A 20,547-nucleotide genomic window follows, 5' to 3' on the forward strand; every position below is an offset into this window, starting at 1 on the left:
TACCAAGCCTTTGTACTCTCAATACGCGAAAATTGTTGGATGAGAAAAATCTGAAAATTTGAGGATTTTAGAGAAATATTTAAGGAACATTTTGGTATGAAAATTTTATTGATTCGACCATTAATGTTACCAAAGTGATTAGTTGTCAAATTTTAAGACTTTTATTTAAATTAAATTCAGTGTAATTCAGTTTAAAAAAAATCATAGTTCAAAATCAACTACACTGCAAAAAAATTCCGGTAAAATGTACCGGCTATCAAAGTGCTCGTACTTTTTACCGTAAAATCAACTTTTACCAGAACATGTTATGCAACAAAGAAAAATTTTTATCTTGTGTTTTACAGTAATAAAAAAATACAGTAATATATATATATCGACGGTTTCAAAATTCTTTGGAGAAAAGTAAAAAACTGATAGTAGTAAAATTATAAATTTTTGTAACCGCTTACTCTTATGACTGAAGATAAAAAAAAAACCGCTTCACTTTTTTTTAAAGACAATTTTGTAGAAAAAATTAAACCTTAGTAAAATTTGAAAAGATTAGGAAACTTTCATCCATTACAAAATAAACAATAAATTAATTCATTTACTTTAATTAATCAATCTTAGATAAATTGAGTAATACTTCTTAAACATTTTAATTCAAAGAAATTTTTTCTTAATTAATTAATTAACTTATAAAATGTATGGTTGATTTAACTTTTAAATCTCAAACAGGCATGAAAGGAGAAATGAAATATTTTTAATGAATAAAACAGAAAACATCTTTGCATTCGAAATTGTTTTTAATAAATCAGAAAAACAGCTTTAACGTTGAGTCCAAATTAGTAACCATAAAGATTATAAATAAATGTGTGTAAACTTTATTATGTTAGATAAAAAAAAACTTTTTGTTCTATTTTTCTTCCTTACTTTTAATACACAGTTTAAGTCAATTCTACAAGATATTTTGCAATTTGACACAAATTTACAAACTGCTGTAAGCAGTTATATATTATTGCAACGTTATCTTTTTCCTTAAACACGTATTTTTAAATACATTTTACAAGATTTATTAGAAGTATTTTGACATTACAACGTAAATTGTTGAACAGATGTGCATGTGTCTATGCCTACAAGTTTCTTTACATGGTTACATACAAAGCGCTTCACACATGGTGCGCAGCGTTTTTAAAAAGTGCTTAAAGGTGCTTATTTTCGATTTTCTTTTTTTAAAATCCCTTAAAGGTGCTTTTTTCATTGGGTGTTTTTAAAAACTGCTTAATTTTTCCCTTTTCTAAAATGAGATTTTTTTCTTTACCATGTCGGTTTTTGTCACGTATTATGCCAAACCATGCTTTTCACATTGTTCTATTCAACGTTTTCACAATTCATTCAGCCACAATCTATTTCGGCCTACCATCGGTCCATAGCGTATGAAAACGTCAATCTTTTTACGTGTCTGATGAAATTTTTGCGAATTCGTGTGTGCGTCTACTGAACTGGGTTTGGTGAGATTATTGTACTCTCATGTGCAACTTTGCTGCATTTTGCAAGATATTCTCGATTTCAGGCTTCATTTTTCACCCTCTGATATCCAACCGAAAAATCTCTCGCTCATTTAATAATGGCTGTTCTTTGTCAGAAACTAGTGCTTTTCTCATTTGATCATGTAAAATTTTTAAAAACTATTTTGCATTTTGTTAATGTATATAGCGCTTAAAAATATTTTTTGAGTGCTTAAAAAGTACTTAAAAGGTGCTTATTTTTTTCTGAGAGATTTGGATACTCACCCTGTTTACATTGTTACATTTCTAGCAATATAGCATTTTAAATTTTATTATGTGTGTTTCAGCTCATCGCAATGGCCTTCATTTTTGTATCGAGAGCTGCTGATGCCGGCATCTTAGGCCACAGTGGAGTGGTGTTTCATGTGGATAAACATGGTCATTGGGGAGGACATAGCTCTCACTATGACTACAGATTCTACCCCGAGAAGAGCCTTCTGGGATACCTCATGGATCATCACCACATGGTGGATAATCACAATATGGTGGATGATCACCATATCGATGATGATCCATATTCTCTCATTCCTGATCATGGTTACCATGGGACATCGGATCCATATTTTTACTATGCTGGAGATCATCACACTTACCACTGATTATTGAATAGTTGAAAAAGGTAACAAAAATTTCTGATTTTTTTTAATATTTGGTTTTCATCCATAACGTAGATGTTGAGACGGGATAGCCTGGTTGGTAGAGAGTTGGGCCCATGTATAAGAGGTCGTGAGTTCGATCCTCTTATACATGGTATACATGGATCTCTAGTAGTTAATGGTGACTAGAGCAAGTTAAGTCTGTTAGATCATAAAATTTTCCATGTTCGCACAACAAATCAATACGTCAGGGGATGCTGAATTGGAGATAGATCATTCTCTGGTTCAGGTCAAAATTAAGATTTGTGAATGAACAAAGGGATATATGAATGGGTTCACCCTATAACCAGGTTGCGACGTGTGCGTGGTTGAAGTCGTATTCTTGGCCACAGATGGCTCCACTGAAAATCGAAAATCACACCCTCTACCTTAATTTCGCCTGGCTTCACAAAGCAGGCTTGGCAAGTGGCACCAGAAACAAGAACGTATATATTAATGATGACTTATGAACGATTCTCGAGTTTGAGGCATTTTCGAAACTGAAGTTATTTTAAAAATAAAATTAAAATTCATCATTGTTGATTTTAGCTTTGATTCTTATTTACGTCTTGCGCACGTTTTTATGGTTGGCATCAAAATTCAATTAAAGTTCAGTCCGGTGGGGATTTTATAAGTCATCATTAAATTAAAAAAAAAAAAAATACATTAACAGAGCTAACAGACCGGGCAATTTTACATAGATGATTTTTTTTGTACCAAGTGTAAACTTTTTAGGCTTAAGACATTATACACAAGCTTTTTTAAACTTTAGAAAGTTGGTAACATACCAGGAAACATTACAAAAAAAATTATCTATAGAAAAATCTAAAAATCTTCAAAAATAATCTTTCATCTCACATACCGAATCATGAAAGCAATATTAAAAAGTGGTAGTAATATCTACTAAGTAATTTTAAAAACAATTATCTTTGATAACAGACCTGACAGTAACAAACCTGACACTTCTCTTGAATAACACAAAACAGTTAACATATCCCAGGAAATTAAAAAGAAATGAAAGATATCTTCTACATTTGTGATTGTGAAGAAAAATCAAAGATATCTTCTACAACTTACTACTTCTACTCAAAATGAATCTTTTAAAATACGCAGGTGTTTTGCCTTTTACTTTATAGAAATTGGTAAAATATAAAAAAGAAATTTGACTTTGCCGTTTCGGACGCCCCCCCCCCTTCTTTTTTTCTGTGATTGCTCGAAAATTTATAGAAAACAAAGTGTTTGAAAATTTTTCGCCCGTTTATTCCCATCGTTTCAATTTGACACTCTTTCGTACTTCAAATTTTTTGTCACCAAAATGGTTAAGCGATGCTAAATTACTAAGATTGTTGCCAAGTTGTAAACAATTTTCCAAGTCGAACCTTTCTTCGATGCATTCGACGTTATTTTCTATTTGAATCAGGTAAGAATTTCACGACTATCTTGTATATTTTCTTCATGAACCATCCAGGATTCTTCTGAGATATTTAGCCTCATAAACAAATAATATTCATAAAATTATGTACATATTTCAAATAATTAAATTTTATTTATTGATTTACAAATTAACATAAAGACATTTAGTTTCGTCAAAATGCTTCTATCAACATCTATCTTGTTTAAGAAAATGGACTCTGGTCAAAAAGCGCGTAAAAAGCAAAAACCGTGCATGTTTTTTTCAAATACTGAAAAAAAAAAACATCAGTGATGTTTTCAAACATACAACTCTGTTTTATCAAAAACGAGTTCCACTGAGCATTTACTTCACGTTCTTTAATTATTTACCTTCGATAGTTACTCGCAATTGCAACGCCCAAACATGCCATCAGGGGAGTAGCTGGTTCCACGTCTTAACCCTTCCCTCTCTTCTTCTTCACAGTTGTATGGAAATACACTACGATATTTTCCCATTCCATAATATTTTGTGAATTTATATTAAAGTATTTGTAAAATTTGTTAAAAATATTTTCTAAAATTTCCACGACGCTTTCTTTTAGAACTATGTTTAATGCAGCTTTTAATTCCATGTAGTGTCCTAACTGAAAAGTATTTAAACTATTTGAAAATCTAGAGAGAAATTAAAGTACTTCCTTCACCTATGACTGTCCACACGCTAATGGTGAAAGCATGCGAAGTGTTGTCATAGGTAGAGTTCTACCTCCTGCAGCTCATTTCGATCGCCAATGTCAGATAAGCAAGGTCAAAAAGACATCTTCAAATTACTGCTTTAAAAATTATCTAAGACCATGAGCTAATTTTGCTTGTAATGAAGCTTTTAAAAAGTGAAACCTGAAAGTAAAAGTGTCAAATTAACGGTAATTGATATTTTAAAAAAAAAAACAGGAGAAGAAAATTAATGGAAAAAATTGCTTGATTGTGGCTAATCTTACCTTTCAAGTAAAAGACTGCCATCGATAGCTTCTTCATCGCTATTGAGTGCTACTGACTGAGTATAGTTAATCTTTATGTTAATGAGTATAAATTCTAAAATTGCGTTTTACTTTATCATCTAATAACGTTAAGTCACCGAGGTAGGCGAAAAATAATAAAAAATATGGGGTTTATATTGGATTCTTTATTTGTAATTACATCTGTAGACATGTATCTACCATTACAAAAATACAATTCCAATTCACTAGTATATAAGACTTGTTAACTTGTTTCAATGTTGGGGGACCTTTTCATAGATGAAGGTTGACATTGTGGATATCTACTATCATCACGTCTACTATCATCATGTGAAACTATATCACGTCTGGGTCACCCCACATTGGTGACCCGGACGTGATTGCTCCTGTGTCGCCTTTAGCAGTCGAGTGAACACGTTGTGTGCGATCGAGATTGAGTAGCAACAGCACGAGGAGGTAGATAACTGCCTTTCTACCTATCCCCACAGCATCTATCTTTGAATTTTGTGTATGATAGCTATAGATAGCCCTATATTAGTCCCTGATGATAGCGTAGTTTTGATTAAAACTTATTTATTGATTCTTTTTCTCTTTTTTATCCCGTACGAATGACGGGAAGTAAGATAGTAGGATATAAAAAAAGCTAGCATTAAAAAATAATTTGAAATATTCACAAAATACAAAAAAGCAATTCATTGAGTAATATTTTTTATTTACAGGTTCTGCATTGTTTGCTAACATGATAACAGATTGTGGTGAAAACAAAACTGCAGTACTTTTAAGGATGATTTCTACAAATGTTGCTATCACGATTTAGCTGAAATATAATGTGCCACACAATTGTTATATTATACAGATTTTTGAGATATTTTTTATGAGTTTATGAAAAATTCATCTTTTAGTGTAAATTACTTTATGTACATAGATCATTATACATCATAAAATAAATTCACTCATTTTTTACAATGTCTTTTTGTTTCATTCTTGCAAAGAACACTGAGCATAAAAGCATGGTCAAAACTGCCAGAATACGGTAAAATTTACCGTGTTTTTGTCTCTATGGGAACTAAAAAAGGGACAGTAACTTTTACCGACGTGCTTTGGTAATGATTTTGGTAAAATTTTTTCCGTTTTATTCATCTTTTAGTGTAAATTACTTATTTATATATGCACGTATTAGTAATTCAAATTTTAGATGAATAAATTTTAAATACGAAATTCAACTCGAAATTCAATTTTAAAAACAACTTGGAAATTTGCAAAATAAAAATTATAACAAAGTGAATAATATAAGCTTTATTTAGATATAATTTAAATTAAAGCTTAGTAACGTGATAATGTTGTTTTAAAAAAAAGCAATTTAGCGGGTGATAGTCACCGTTGCATAAATATTAGTTTTGCGTTTTTACTCATAAAATTATAAAAGTTTGTATAAATTCCGAAAAACATTTTCGGTAAAGTCCATATTTAAATTTTATTAGAAAATTCTTATGTACAATTTATATTACACAAAAGGAAATTGAAATACTTTTCTCCAAACTAGCAACAATTTTCTTCTCTCAAATATGACTAATGGCCTGATTATTTGGCTCAGTTATTTTCCCCATTAAAAATATGTCCAGGTCTTTAAAAACATTAGAAAAGGTCCAATTCAAGCATAATATAAATTTTGCCAATCAAAAGTAACATAATAATGTAAAATCAGAATAACTTTTCAGGAACTCCATGCTTATGAAAACACTTAAATTCATTACACTTGAAAAACTCATTGAAACTTACAATTGTAAAACTCATAAAAGTCGGTCTGTAATTCATTGTATCTAGATTCCCAATAGCAGCACTAGCGTAAGAATTGGCCTGTCACTCCTTGTATCCAGATTCCGAATAGCAGCACTAGCGTTGAAATTGGCCTGTCACTCTTTGTATCCAGATTCCAAATAGCAGCACTAGCGTAAAAATTGGCCTGACACTCTTCATATGCGGATTCCCAATATCTGCACCAACGCAAAAATTGGCCTGACTTTCTTCTTATCTGAATTCCCAATGGCAATTATATAATAAAATAACGTTTTAATTAACACAGATTTTAGACACACAAATATTATACGTGACATATCTAAAACAGAACAGTTATTGTGATTTTCAGTATGAAAATTTTCCTCTTCTTCTTTAATAGATGCACGGCTAATAAGATTTCGTAATTTTTGATGGTGGAATCTCTTGAAATAAAATGAAAGTTGCATTTCACTAAGGAACTTCTTTAAGTAGAAAATAAAATGAGAGTAAAAAGCAGGAATATGTCAAAAATATATTCCATTGCATAGTTATGCTATGGCTGAAGACAGGACAATATGGACACTGGTAGGAACCGCACACTTGGCACACACTCATCACAAAGAGATTATACATGTCCATCATCGTTTCATTGTATCTTTCTGAAATAGAAAGATTTTTAAGATATTAAAATTTGGTTCAAATTAAATACGTATCTCAATTTATAATCTGGGGGGAAATATATTTCTAATTTTTAAAAAATAATTAAAAATTGGGTTACAATTGGCGTCTTCAGAAGAAGTGAAGTGATTATGCCTAACCATGTGACTTAAATCAGATTTAATTGGATGCCTGTAAGCGATGTCACGTGTGTGTATCGTTTGAATTCGCAAATGCCACGATTTACTTACGATGACGCCACTCGCAGGTGTCCGATTGCATTCAATGCGTTCCTCAACAAATACAACACTGACGAAGATTTTCAATAAGTGATAAGGCAGTAATTAAAAATATAATCTTTGAGGAAAGACACAGATGTTGACCTTAATTGATATTAAAAATATTGCATTTAAAATTTTGATAAAAAACACGTATTGCTAGATGTTATTAAGCCATATAAATATTTGTTTAGCTAAATCCATAGTATGAAAACAAGTATGAAGTTGAAGACAAAATTACAAGAAATGTTGTAAATGACCCCCGCTAATGTTTTTATAATGTTCTTACAAGCACTGGAAAGCTTAATAAGATAATCGAAGATTTTAACTAACATTTATGGGGGAATGTTTTTGGTGTCTTATTCAATTTTTGCTTTTAAATCGGCGATGGATGTTGAGCAATCTACTTACACAACATATTTTAAATATCCCCATAGAAAATAAGCCGAAAGTGTCAAATCCTGACATCGGTGAGGCCACAGACCTTTGGAAATCTAGCAGACCCCGAAAAACTCTTTAAGGAAAGACATGGATACTGTAGATGCATGAACAGCTGCTCTATCCTACCTCAACGAACAGCATCTTTCTGCGAGTTTTGACAGCCTATCCCTTGGCGAGAGATTTATGCTAGCCATGGAGCTACTTTCTCGTTTTTTGTGAGTTGCGTTTTATTTGGGTGATACTGTATGAAGGTTTGTCGTAATTTTTAATGAGTTAAAAAAATAGATGAAAATAAACGAAATGTATAATGGGCTGTATAAATGAGAAAATGTATGGTAATAAAGTATACCTGGTGCATAGTAGTCATACACTTTAACGGGCAAATACCGTGTCATATTTGCTACTGGAAACCAACGCTGCACTGTGAATTTGACACAAGTCGGAGTTATATCAAGCTATAAAGAAAGATACACAAGAATAAATCAAACTACCAACATATTTTTATAGAATTACGCCGCTCTTACTACCAAAAAACAGGATTTATAAACTTTTTTTAATATCACATTGTATATAATACAGCTAAACAAAAAATGCCGCACATACAATGTTGAAATAAGAATAAATCGAAATATGGTAATAATGTATGCAGATTTTTTTTGTAGAATCCTTATCAAACAGATGAATGAAAAACGTAACAAACCATGACAAAGTAACCTGATATAAATTATAAAAAACCACTTTTATTTTAGGATGGTATCAACAGTTAGAAGGTAAAAGACCTCAACATAGATCAAAATAGTAGTCCGACGTAATGAACATAAGCTGCGCAGTAAAGGTAAATAAAAAAGATGTCACAAGGTTCAGACGACTAAAGGATCGGATTTCTCGTTTATGGTAAACCATGCTAAGGCCTTCTCTCTTTTAGGAGGTGTTGATAGTATCTTATTATCTGCATTGTGGTGGATTGAAATTGTACGGCGCTGTGTGATTTTAGTACTGGTTTTTAAGTTTCAGCAAATAAAATATTCAAAGATTACGAGTATTTTGATCATACTATATTCTGTGCAACAATATTTTGGACCAGGAGATAATAAAAACACATTATTTTGTCAAATTGGAGTTTCTTATCAAGCAATATTTTAACGGCAGATTCTATATAGTGTTTTTCTACCACACTTTTAACAAAAACAAATTCATTTCCAGGGTTCGAACTGTCCTTAAAAATGCTTCATTGTTAGCAAAATTAAGAAAATAAAATGTATTTTATTAAGTTTGCATTTACCATTTTGTAAAACATTTCCAAATGAATATATCGTTTCACAAAATCTAATAAATGGAATTTTTACTATAAAAGTGAGAGCTATTAAAGAGAAACTTGTAAATTTCTTTATTAAAATACTGCACCAATTTTTTGAACAAAACTGAATATTAACACAAATTTTTGAACAGAATTGAATTTTAACATCCATTTTTGAATTTGAAAAAAAAATATTATTTAAAAAAAAGAATCTTAATTTGTACGAAAAATTGATAGCTTGGTGGAAGTCGCTTATATCCGGCTATTGCGCTACCCAAAATCAGAGGCTAATTGGGAAATCATTTATCTCCTTGCTTTCTGCAACGCTAAAGTGGATTAGGTTCGTAAAAAAATCTTCCAGAAAGGCAAGTCTGTCCCAAAGTTTGATTCCGCAATTCATTATAATCTGAGTGAGGCTAAAAATTATAAAACTACGGTGTTCAAAATTGATAGACGTGAATTTGATGTCGATCACTGTTTAACGCCGATGATGAAGTAAAATAAAGAAAAATTATAAAAACAATTAAATACTATAAGAAATAAGCAATACTTACATATTCAAAATAAAAAGTAATTTTTCCTTCTTCAAAACGACCTTCCCTCAAATTACGAACTCTGTTCGAACGAACGTAACCGTGAAGTTCATGCTGTTCAATAATGTACCCAGTTGGCAAGTCCACTTCGAGAACGGCCATTCCGCTCATCCTGCTCTCGGACAGTAGGTTCCAGTTCTGACAAGATTGGTAAGTTATGTGAGAATTGTTGCGACCCCAGAAATAAATTGCCACGTCTAGATTAAAAGCAGGAATCGGAGGTGGCGTCATTAGATGCTTCCACTCCACGTTGTACTGCACCGATAGCTGCACCAGAGCCAACCCAGAACCTTGGGCTTTCACAATAACAGCTCCATAAGCGTTCGGAATTTCGACAGTTTGCAACTCAGAGTAGTTGTCCTCGTCAATCTGAAGTTGCTTCGAAAATCCAACGGTAGATGGCGACTCAACAGTCACGGTTACATCCATTACATCTCTGACCCTGGACTGAATGGCATACTCCATAAGAGCTTGCATGGCAATGATAGAGTCCTGAGTGGAAGCCCAGCCATTAGCCGTAGACCTCTGCGTATTCAGCCATTGAACGATCTCTCTTTGTATCACAGCTTGGCGTTTGACGTGAACCAACAAGGCGTAGGCTGTTGTTTCAACATTAACAGAATCATATTTATGTGGTAACCGTGGCATAACGTATGGTCTGTTGTTCTCGACTCTCGCCAAAGTTGGCAGAACGATGTCTTTGGACCAATATCGCGTACCTGCCACTTCCTTCATCTTACTGTCCAGAAAATTGAATGCGACTTCCCCATCGACGCTATTGACTAAAGTCAATGCGTAGGCAACTATTGCGATTTCATAGGGTTCTTTGGACTCTTTAACAGTATGCAACATCTTCTCCAGATATCTTTGGGCACTCCGTTTGGCTCTTGCAACTTTATTGCCTATGTCCTGAAATGCAATATCATATTAATCATATAACTTATTGTTAATGGCATTATTATTATTTTTTTTAAAAGGAAACATTGTGTAGTATTCAAAGAAAATTTCATCTAATTTCTCTTCGTCGCTATACGATTATGAAAAGTTTGATTAATGCAGAGGTCTGTCCAGACGTTTTGTGAAAGGTCCTGTCTTTGTAAAATTGTGAAAAAACTACTCATAATTTGTGAAGATAAAATAAGCGTTAAGTCACATTCTTTCAACCAGGGTCCTGCTTTTGTGAATTTGTGCAAATAGGGTCCTGTTATTTCAAAAATTGCTAAAAACCTTTTCTAGAAGTTTTCAAATTGTAAATAGATACAAGATTCTGCTCAACAATTACTGCTACTAAATTAGAGATGCAACATGCAAATATTTGGTATTCAACCTATATTGCTCAACACAGAATATTCATTTTGGACGAATAATGGAAACAAAATCACTCACATTTTTAATAATTTCAAGTGACATATTTCAAATAACACAACTTAGTTATGTATCACTTTTAATGTGTTACGCATTAAGTAAATTTAAACAATTCTTAAATTTATAATATTTTATTTTTAAAATTGCCAGAAAATAATTTTCATTTACATAATATTCTATTAACTAATATTATGAATAAATATAAATTGATCAATTATTTATTTTCTAAAATATTTATCATTTAATATCAGTAAGAATGTGCACACGATGTTTGTAAAAGTAGAAATAGTTTCTTAGAATACTGCATTTGGAATTTAAACTTGGAAAACTTAGTTCGTTTCGAACTGTCTTTTTTTTTTCTTTCTCCCCCGGAAAGAGTTTATTCGATTAACAAAATAATAATGAAGATAAACAAATTTGTGAAGGGTCCGATTAAGAGATAAATTATTTAGTGAAGGGTCCGTTTCTATGAAAAGATATTTTGTGAAGGGTCCGTTAACGGACCCAAATTTCTTCAAAACAGACCCCTGTAAAGTCATTAGTTTTTTCCATTGATATCAGGTTACTTTCCTCTCCGTTGGGCAATAGCAAATAAACACATCTGGGTAAAGTAATAATAACGTCTAAGAAGAAATCATCCTTATATGTCTTTGGATGTCTTAATGTCAGTCAAAAATTCATTTTCTTGTTAACATGTACCAGCATTGAACTGAATAAATTGTTTCTGAAAAATGTGTCTCAGCGTGTTTAATTTGTTTACTATACATTTGCTTCTATCCAAGATCGAGTATTACCATACATTTTAGTTACCATACAAGACATACATTTAGTTACCATTACCATACAGAAGATTTCGAAAATGCCCGTATTAAAAGAGGAGAATAAACACTTAAAAATACCAAAAACTATAAAAGCATATCCAAACTATGACCAATCATTATTGAATTGGGTAAAAATATCAGCAATTAAACAGGGTGCGTAGCCAAATTATTCAACAAAAAAATAAGCACCCANGCACCTTTTAAGCACTTTTCAAGCACTCAAAAAATATTTTTAAGCACTTTAAAAAATATAATAATTAGGCAGGGTTGGAAAGTTTTTGACAATTGACGGTTTTATCTTGTTTTAACCGTTATGTCAACAAAAAAACCTTTTGGCATTGTTTTTGACAATTGTCAAAAATCATGAAATTTTGAATCATGTAAAATGATTGTTGTTTTCATACGCTACGAAATGACAATACGCCGAAATAGATTGGGGTTGAATTAATTGTGAAAAGGTTGAATGTGAGCTGTGTCTTTTTGCATAATTCGAAGCGAAAATCGAGATAGAAAAGGAAAAATCTCTTTTTGAAAAAGGGAAAATTAAGCACTTTTTAAAAACATCTAATGGAAACAGGGCTGAAAGCCCATATATATCAAGACGGAAAAGAGTAAAAACTGGTAACAAATAAATTTCATTTTTTAGCTTTTTTTCGGGAATAAAAAAAATCCATAACTACCAATTGTCTTTAAGGGATACAATTTTTATATTGTATTGCTTCTTAGACAAGAAAAAATTTATTACAGTGAATTATTTATTGTTAAGAATAGATTGACTCCTCCCGAATATTATCTAATATTGAAATAGTTCTATTACCAGTATTTTCTTTTTTCCGTCTCGCTTTCAGGCCTGAATGAAAAAAGCATCTTCAAAGGCTTTTAAAAACGAAAATCGAAAATAAGCACCATTAAGCACTTTTTAAAAACGCTGCGCATCCTGTTAAAGGAACAATTTACAATCTTTCTCTTTTCTCAGTGAGGCTAATTTAGGTTTTATTCTCCAATAAACTACTCTTGATTGTTTAAATCTTATTAATTTACGACCCCAATATACAATGTTTTTCTTTACTTCATCTTGCAAGGATTTTTTAAAATAAATAAAGAGGAAAGTTTAGAAAACAAATGTACGGAGAAATCTTGTAAAATATTCGGAGTACGCTTCTCACTAAAAAAAATATTATCAGTCAATTTATCCAACTCAAACTTTATTGGTTAAAGGGTAATAAATAGAACAAGCATTAAATTCTTGAATTTTCATTGAATAGTAAAAATTGCGAATTAAATAAATGAATTTGTAACACATTTCTCGAACTTTTCTTAGCTTGCATTTTAAGCAAACAAGCTTTAAAAATAAATTTAAGAAAAAAGTTTTTTTAATGTTTTTGTACTTGAAATCTTTCAAGTTAATTCATGATAAAAAATAAAGTATGATTCATGACTTTTTAAGCTTTAGAATTTAGTTTTGGATGACTAAAAAAGATCTTAAAAACCCCAATAATGATTAGGAAAAGATTCTGAAGGTTAAGATTCAACTTCATACATTAGTCTACCACAATTTTAAAAATATTTTCTTCATAATGATTAAAATGACCTCAAATAAAATAGAGTTTAAAACAATTGAGACTATCCTTACTCCGTTTCTGACAAAGATACTGTGGTTTCGAATTCAGATTTTCGAAGGCTCATTTCTATATTTTGTTTTGCACAGTGTTGTCAAAAACTATACGTTCTTTAGAACGTAAATCGTGAGTTACAGTTTAATTGTTGTGGGGGCTAACAGTGAGAAAATCTCGCAGTTTTCAGCTTCATGCAATGCAAGTGTTTATTCGATCATGGTGCGTGGCCAAATCTCTCAACAAAAAATAAGCACCTTTTAAGTACTTTTTAAGCATTCAAAAAACATTTTTAAGCACTATATGCATTAACAAAATGCAAAATAATTTTCAAAGAATTTGCATGATCATGATAAAATAGCCAGTTCCTGACAAAGAACTCTTTCTTGATTATATTAGCCATTATAAAATGATCAAGAGATTTTTCGGTTCGATATCAGAGGGTGGAAAATGAAGCCTGAAATTGAGAATATCTACTTGCAAAATGCAGCAGAGTTACACACGAGAGCGCAATAATCTCACCGAACCCAGCTCATAATACGTGGTGAAAATCGATATTGTAAAGAAAAAAATTTCATTTTCGAAAAGACAAAATTAAGCACTTTTCAAAAGTACCCAATAAAAAAAGCACCTTTAAGGGCTTTTAAAAAAAGGAAATCGAAAATAAGCACCTTTAAGCACTTTTTAAAAACGCTACGCACCTTGTCGATTTCTACAAATGCGATGATTTATGAATTTTCAACATACAATTTGTTTGTTTTGTTCATTTACGTCNATGGGCTATTGGCGACTGTCTGGGAAACATCCCTGAGGATGATCCGAAGACATGCCATCACAATTTTGATCCTCTGCAGAGAGGATGGCATCACCGCTTCGGAAGCCCAACGACCTGCGCGCGAAGTCTAGCAATTTACGGTAGCACAGTTTAACGAGGACCCATACCGCACACCCTCGATCCCTACGCAGACTGATCCAAGTGGTCACCCACCCGCACACTGACCGCAGTCAGTGATGCTTGACTTCGGTGATCTGCTGGGAATTAACGATCTTAGTCTTAACGATCAGTCCACTGTGGGACATCAACATACAATAGTTTTATAACTAATAATAGTTTTATCATTGATAAAAAAAACATAAAGTAGTGATTGAAAAAAATAAGAATAATACTGATAACTAATTTTTAAAAAAACAACAATTTAAGTCTTAAAATATAGTATTTAGGACACTTACTCCAGTTAAATCATTCATTTCAGCTAGTGTAATAAGAACGTGAGCAGTCAATGAAATATTTCTATATCGAACTGGATCCTTCAATCTTCCTGACTATAAGACAAAACAAGGATATGAAATACACCAAATTAAACAATACTCCATCTTTCAACCTAAAAATAAGCTATTTATTAATATTATATATGTTACCGATATTGCTTGAAAACTGTTAATATGTTTATTACCTAATTATTTCGTAGATTAACTATATTGACTCCGTTGAACAAATTTTTTGTTGCATTTATATTAATACTTGATCTTTCCTGATTCGAGTGTGGGGATTACAAATCTGAAATAAGTTTTATTCCTAAAGCTACAGATTTTTTTTAAGTCTATTTTTTTGGAAAAATGTACAAGTTTAAAAGCGAGGACAATGTATACGCGGGCCTAGTATAACAGAAGGTGGCGTAAGTAGAGCGACAAACTTCTAGGAGAGCTAGGGCACATTATCAGAAATAAAATTGCAAGGAAATCCATGTCCGGAACGGTAATAGTACGCGGCTAGGGACCATTCTCCTATTTATATTAATAGTTCATAATAGGGATGCATTTCCGGTCATAGATTCCTGCGCAGTTTAAATCCTCATGATGGTCCCTAACTCCCCTAGAAGTTAGTCGCAACATTTCTGCAAGTCCCTTTTATATATAACTGTTTTAAAACTTGTACATTTCAACAAAAAATAGATAAAAAATGGCATTTAAAAAAACCTTAGCTTGAGTAGAAAAATTGTTGGCAGATTTGAAATTAGTGATACGAAAGTTTCCAAGATCTGTAAAAAAATCTCATGCGACCAAAAAAATTTTTTTCTCCGTAAGTATAATTTATTATAAAAATAAATGTGTATTAAAGCATTATATCCTTAAATGCATAATTTTCGCACTGAAGTAAAAAGACTCTTCATACAGTGAAAATAATATTTAAACAAAAATAAATTACCACAAAAAGAACTTTAAAGTTTCCCGTTTTGGAAAACGTGCTAAAGAACGAAAGAATTATGAAATTATTTCTTTACAATTCTCTAAATAATATTTACATTTCAAAAAAATTCAGTAAAATTTATCAATCTTCCAGCTTACATTTCTAGCAAAATTTAATGATCTTCCAGCTTTTTCTAGTAAAATTTAACAATCTTCCAGTTTACATTTCTAGCGAAATTCAACAATCTTACAGCTTACATTTCTAGTAAAATTTACTAATCTTCCACCTTCCATTTCTAGTAAAATTTTACAATCCTACAGCTTACATTTCTAGAAAAATTTAATATTCTTCCAGCTTATATTTCAAGTAAAATTTTATAATCTTGCAGCTTATGTTTCAAGAAAAATTTTTTAAATTAAATAAGTAATTAAACTTTGTAACGCAGTTTTTTTTAGGTATATTTTTAGTAGTGACAACAAAATTTTCAATCAAAACACAGATTTAAATATCAGAAAAACCTATTACTAGTATTTTTTTAAGGAATAATTAGGCTTTTAGTAATGTTTTCATAATTTCTGGTAATTACACATTTCGACAAATACAAAGCTAAGTTTCAAGCTTTTAAGCCCGTTTAAAAAGTACTACAAAGATGAAAATATTGAAAATTTTTAACTCAAATGGAAAACCATGTCTTAATTGTTGTTGCTGAATACAGGCAATGAAAATATGCACAGAAGTATAAAAAACATTAACAATTAGTTTGTGATTTTCATTGTGGAATTTCGTCAAGTGTTTTCATTACAATAATTTGAAACAAAATCCAAAATAGGAAAATTATTACGGTTCAGGAGGAACAGGTGACATTTAAATCTTTAAAAAGTAAATAAAAAGTTTACTCACAGTTAGATTCATTTTTCTATCCAGAGGATTGAGAGATGTTTCGAAAAATGCTCCTTCATAACTCTGGTGATCCAGTAACCAGGATACGGCTTTACCGATCACTTTAGGATCAATAAACAGAAAATTTTCCCACTCTTGAAATGTTGCTTTATGAAATATTCTCGCACAAAATGCAGTCAACCTGAAAATGTTTCTGTTTTAAAGAAGTCACGGAAATTTAAACTTCTTAAAATTAAAAAAAAGAACTTTTTAAAACTTTTTTTTGAATAATGCTATTTTAAAACTGTGCTATATAGTAAGTATAGAAATAGTGCTTTTGCTTTGGAGGAATTACAGCACTATAAGGGATTTTAAAATAAGAGAAAGGATTTTTTTTTAAGTAATAGTATTTTATACCGCGTTAAATGGTGCATGTCGAAATAGTGCTTTTGCTTTAAGGGAGTTACAGCACTATAAAGGATTTTAAAATAAGAGAAAGGAACTTTTTTTAAATGATAGTATTTTATACTGTGTTAAATGGTGCATATCGAAATAGTGCTTTTGCTTTAAGGGAGTTACAGCACTATAAAAGATTTCAAAATAAAAAAAAGGAATTTTTTATGTGAATAATAGTGCTTTTATACTCTGCTAAGTGGTGCGTACAGAAGCAGTGCTTTCGCTTTAAGGGAGTTACAGCACTATAAAAGATTTCAAAATAAGAGAAAGGATTCTTTTTTGAATAATAGTCTTTTTATACTCTGCTAAATGGTGCTTGTAGAAACAGTGCTTTTGCATTAAAAGAGTCACAACACCACAAACGTCTTAAAATAAGAAAAAGGAACGCAGTATTTATATCCTTACATGCCATGGTTTCGGCAAATTTCACAGAGGTACATTTCAATAAAAAAAGCTGGAATGTACTTGTGTGAAGAAAAAACAAGATCAGTGGATACCATGGTAATAAAGAGGGGAAAAGTGTGAAGAGTTGGGGAAATCCTCTAATTTAGAGTCTATTCTATTCAGAAATCGTCTAATTAAAAGTCTATTCTATTGAGAAAGAATAGAATGTTTGATCCCCTCATTTGAGTAAGATGCGTTTTTAATTAATCAGTAAATTCAGAATCTCGAAAAATAAAAATACACTTTATCATAAGTTCTAGAAAGTTGCGGTTATTTTAATTCATAAAACTTTTCTTCCTTTTTTTTCTGAGAATCGTCTAAATTGACTAAAACTGTAAGGACTGGTAATTTGACAATAGATTTTGCAGTAGCAAGCACAAACATTTGAATTAGTAAACATGAAAAAAGGGGATAAAAATGTGAAATGAAAAGCTAATCGCAAAAGTAGTCTATTTTAAAAACAATCTAGGACTGGTAAAAGATCTATTTTGTTCCAAAATGCATAATCAGAAAACCTGAGTGGATTTTTCAGAACTTACCATACGCTAGAAGGTGTATCCCAACGAAATGGCGAAAAGGAACCATCAGCTTTTTGATAACTTAATTGACGCTGATAGCCTGCAATAAAATAATGACACAGTTATGGGATCTGTACATATATTGCACATAATTAAAAAGTAGAACACCTAAATAAACCTTTGATCTACTGAACAAATTATCAGGCTCTCCGATACAATCTCAATGATTCGGAGGTATTCTAAACTTGAATGGGAACTTTAAATATGCTAATAAAGTACAGCAGACGATAGTTTAAAATAGTTTTCAAGCTTAAGTTTTTTCACTTTAACATACGTTAGCAACAAATGTAACATTATAAAAAGCTATCTGTTTACGTGTTCTAACTAAAATCTTTATCGCGCGCACAATAGAAACATTTCAAATTACTAGTTTATATGTCTTTGCTTAAGATTTATCGATAGGTTGCAAAATCGTGTACAGAAGTATGCTTTTCCTGAATGAATATATTTTCAGAATATACTTTTTTTCGACAGATTAGGATTCTTGATGAGCGAAATATGGTAAGTAACCAAAATCCGGAAAATATGGTCTCAATAGTTAGGAGAGAGATTGAAAGGTTAGTTCCCTTATTGTTAATTTTGCTTTTTGCTTATTTCATCAGATCTATAGAACTACTTATAAGAACCAAAAACATTTTTTGAACACATTTATAAAATCTATTTTTCCAAAGGGATTTTTCGATTTGTTTATCCCAAAGTAATATTTGAAGTGAAATGATAATGAATATGGCAGTTCATTAATTTATTGCGTTTTAATATTATTTACTTCCACTTTTTTTCCATAAGCAAAAATTTTGAATTGTAAGTAACTCTTAAACTATGAGATTTAAATACTTTGTGTAATAAGATTTCAAAAAAAGTTGAAGTTTTAAACTTTCTTTGAAATATTAAAATTTGATCTTTGAGCGCGGAAATCCAAACACTAGATCACAATATATAAAGGCATTCATTTTGATCTTGCGTTCTTTACCTATAATTTACTACAAATACAAATAATGCACTCTCACTTATAAATGTCACTGTAGTAATACAAAATCCAAAAACTTTATTCTACGGAATTTAATGTATAGTATGTAGTATATATAGTTTTATTTAAAATTATCCTATAAATCTAAAGCATGACTCCTGATTTCGCCCATTAGCCCCCTTCCCTTTTTCTGTTAAAGCTCTATTTTTATTTTTAACACTTTTTTTACAGTTTTCTGGATATTAATTTGATATAGAAAAGGGTAGAATTATTTTAACCGTTTGACACATGTTGACACATGTTCATAACTAGGGGGTGACTAGTGAGTTAAAAAGCAAGTGTGGAAGTTTAGAACTTTTGCCCTGAAATCTGAAGAAGAAAAAATCATTTAAAGTTAATTTTTTTTCTATTTTTAGGAATTTTTTACATTTGTTCTTTGCATATTCCAGCTTCTAGTATACTTTATTCTACCCCAAACGCTCCTAAATAAGCCACAATATTGGCTAAAGCTGTCGAGAGGAAAAATACCAGAAAGTCGTCGTAGACCGAGTTAAATTTCGCAGCATTCCATGGTCGTTAGAGATCAAAAATGAGTCTTGATCATGGTTAGTTGGTAAATCCAAATTTAAATTATTTTCACTCACCAACATTTAAGTGCTTGAATGCTTCTTTTTCAACTTCCAGCTGTCTCTGTCCACTTAGCCTTAAGTAGAGCAAAGTGTACAAGTTGGCGGCAAAGTTAAACATATTTTGTTCGCCACACCAATCAGGCTTGTTCAACAAAGTTGAAGTATTCACAGGCATATGAGGAAAAGCAGAACCGATAAAGTCTCCTGCAAAGAAATACATTAAAATCAGTGGTGAAAGTACGTCGAATTGGAACATCATTCTGATGAGAAATAATCAGATAAAATTTATGAAAGCCAAATTTAAATTATTATTTTTTATTCATAATCGCTTATTATGAGTTATTCTTAAGGTATAAAGTGTATATATAATATATTTTGTAAATGTAAGCCCTAATATATATATATTGGAGGAGGAAATTATCGCCAATCCGGTATTAAAAATAATTACTTTTAGAGCAGAACGACCCAATGATCAAAACGTCTTTTCCGGAGTGGTGTTTAATGAATAAAAGATTTGTTTTCTTGGGTAAAATTGTCGTTTATGAAAGAACAAAATGCCCTGCACATTAGTTATTTCGATAATGATTTAATCTCCAATAATATTCTTACAATTCTTGTAAGAAATTTAAGCTATAATAATATGCACTACAGAGATCAAAAAGTAATAGTTAACTGAAAAAAAAAACGTTCTTTAACTTTAACCAATTCCAATTTTGGATAATTTAAATCTGAGAAGGGGTTAAAAGAATCAAAAACCAGTCCGATTGAGGGTGAGTCTAAAAAAGTTGCTCCCAACGAAGGACGAATGAATTTTATTTCAATAAGACAAATAATTTGGGTTTTAATAATTTTAAGATATCTTTTTCTTTTCTTTTTTTAGCGATTTCAACAATAAATGGTCTTAACTTCGGAAACATTTCATCTATAAATATTAATTTTCGATCACTGATGTGCAATCTAGTTTCTTTATCATGTATA

At 31.1% G+C, this 20,547-nt stretch overlaps 2 protein-coding genes across 11 annotated transcripts in view; one reads left to right on the forward strand and one right to left on the reverse strand.

Moving 5' to 3' along the window:
- LOC107436485 (uncharacterized) overlaps window positions 1-5,553 on the forward strand; it is a 14,479-nt gene extending 8,926 nt beyond the window's left edge. For both annotated transcript variants that reach the window (XM_043040172.2, XM_071179421.1), the window contains exons 2-3: window positions 1,835-2,166; window positions 5,307-5,553. In XM_043040172.2, coding sequence (XP_042896106.1) covers window positions 1,835-2,146 — 312 coding nt within the window. In that variant the 3' untranslated portion in view covers window positions 2,147-2,166; window positions 5,307-5,553. The remainder of the gene's footprint in view (window positions 1-1,834; window positions 2,167-5,306) is intronic.
- Window positions 5,279-20,547, reverse strand: part of LOC107436484 (CD109 antigen) — a 138,509-nt gene continuing 123,240 nt past the window's right edge. For all 9 annotated transcript variants that reach the window (XM_071179415.1, XM_043040168.2, XM_071179416.1 and 6 more), the window contains 7 exons: window positions 19,585-19,773; window positions 17,935-18,013; window positions 16,517-16,697; window positions 14,659-14,751; window positions 9,591-10,538; window positions 8,089-8,194; window positions 5,279-7,022 (listed from right to left, as the gene is read on the reverse strand). In XM_071179415.1, coding sequence (XP_071035516.1) covers window positions 6,835-7,022; window positions 8,089-8,194; window positions 9,591-10,538; window positions 14,659-14,751; window positions 16,517-16,697; window positions 17,935-18,013; window positions 19,585-19,773 — 1,784 coding nt within the window. In that variant the 3' untranslated portion in view covers window positions 5,279-6,834. The remainder of the gene's footprint in view (window positions 7,023-8,088; window positions 8,195-9,590; window positions 10,539-14,658; window positions 14,752-16,516; window positions 16,698-17,934; window positions 18,014-19,584; window positions 19,774-20,547) is intronic.

This window comes from Parasteatoda tepidariorum, chromosome 4 (genome assembly GCF_043381705.1).
Source record: "Parasteatoda tepidariorum isolate YZ-2023 chromosome 4, CAS_Ptep_4.0, whole genome shotgun sequence".
NCBI lineage: Eukaryota > Metazoa > Arthropoda > Arachnida > Araneae > Theridiidae > Parasteatoda > Parasteatoda tepidariorum.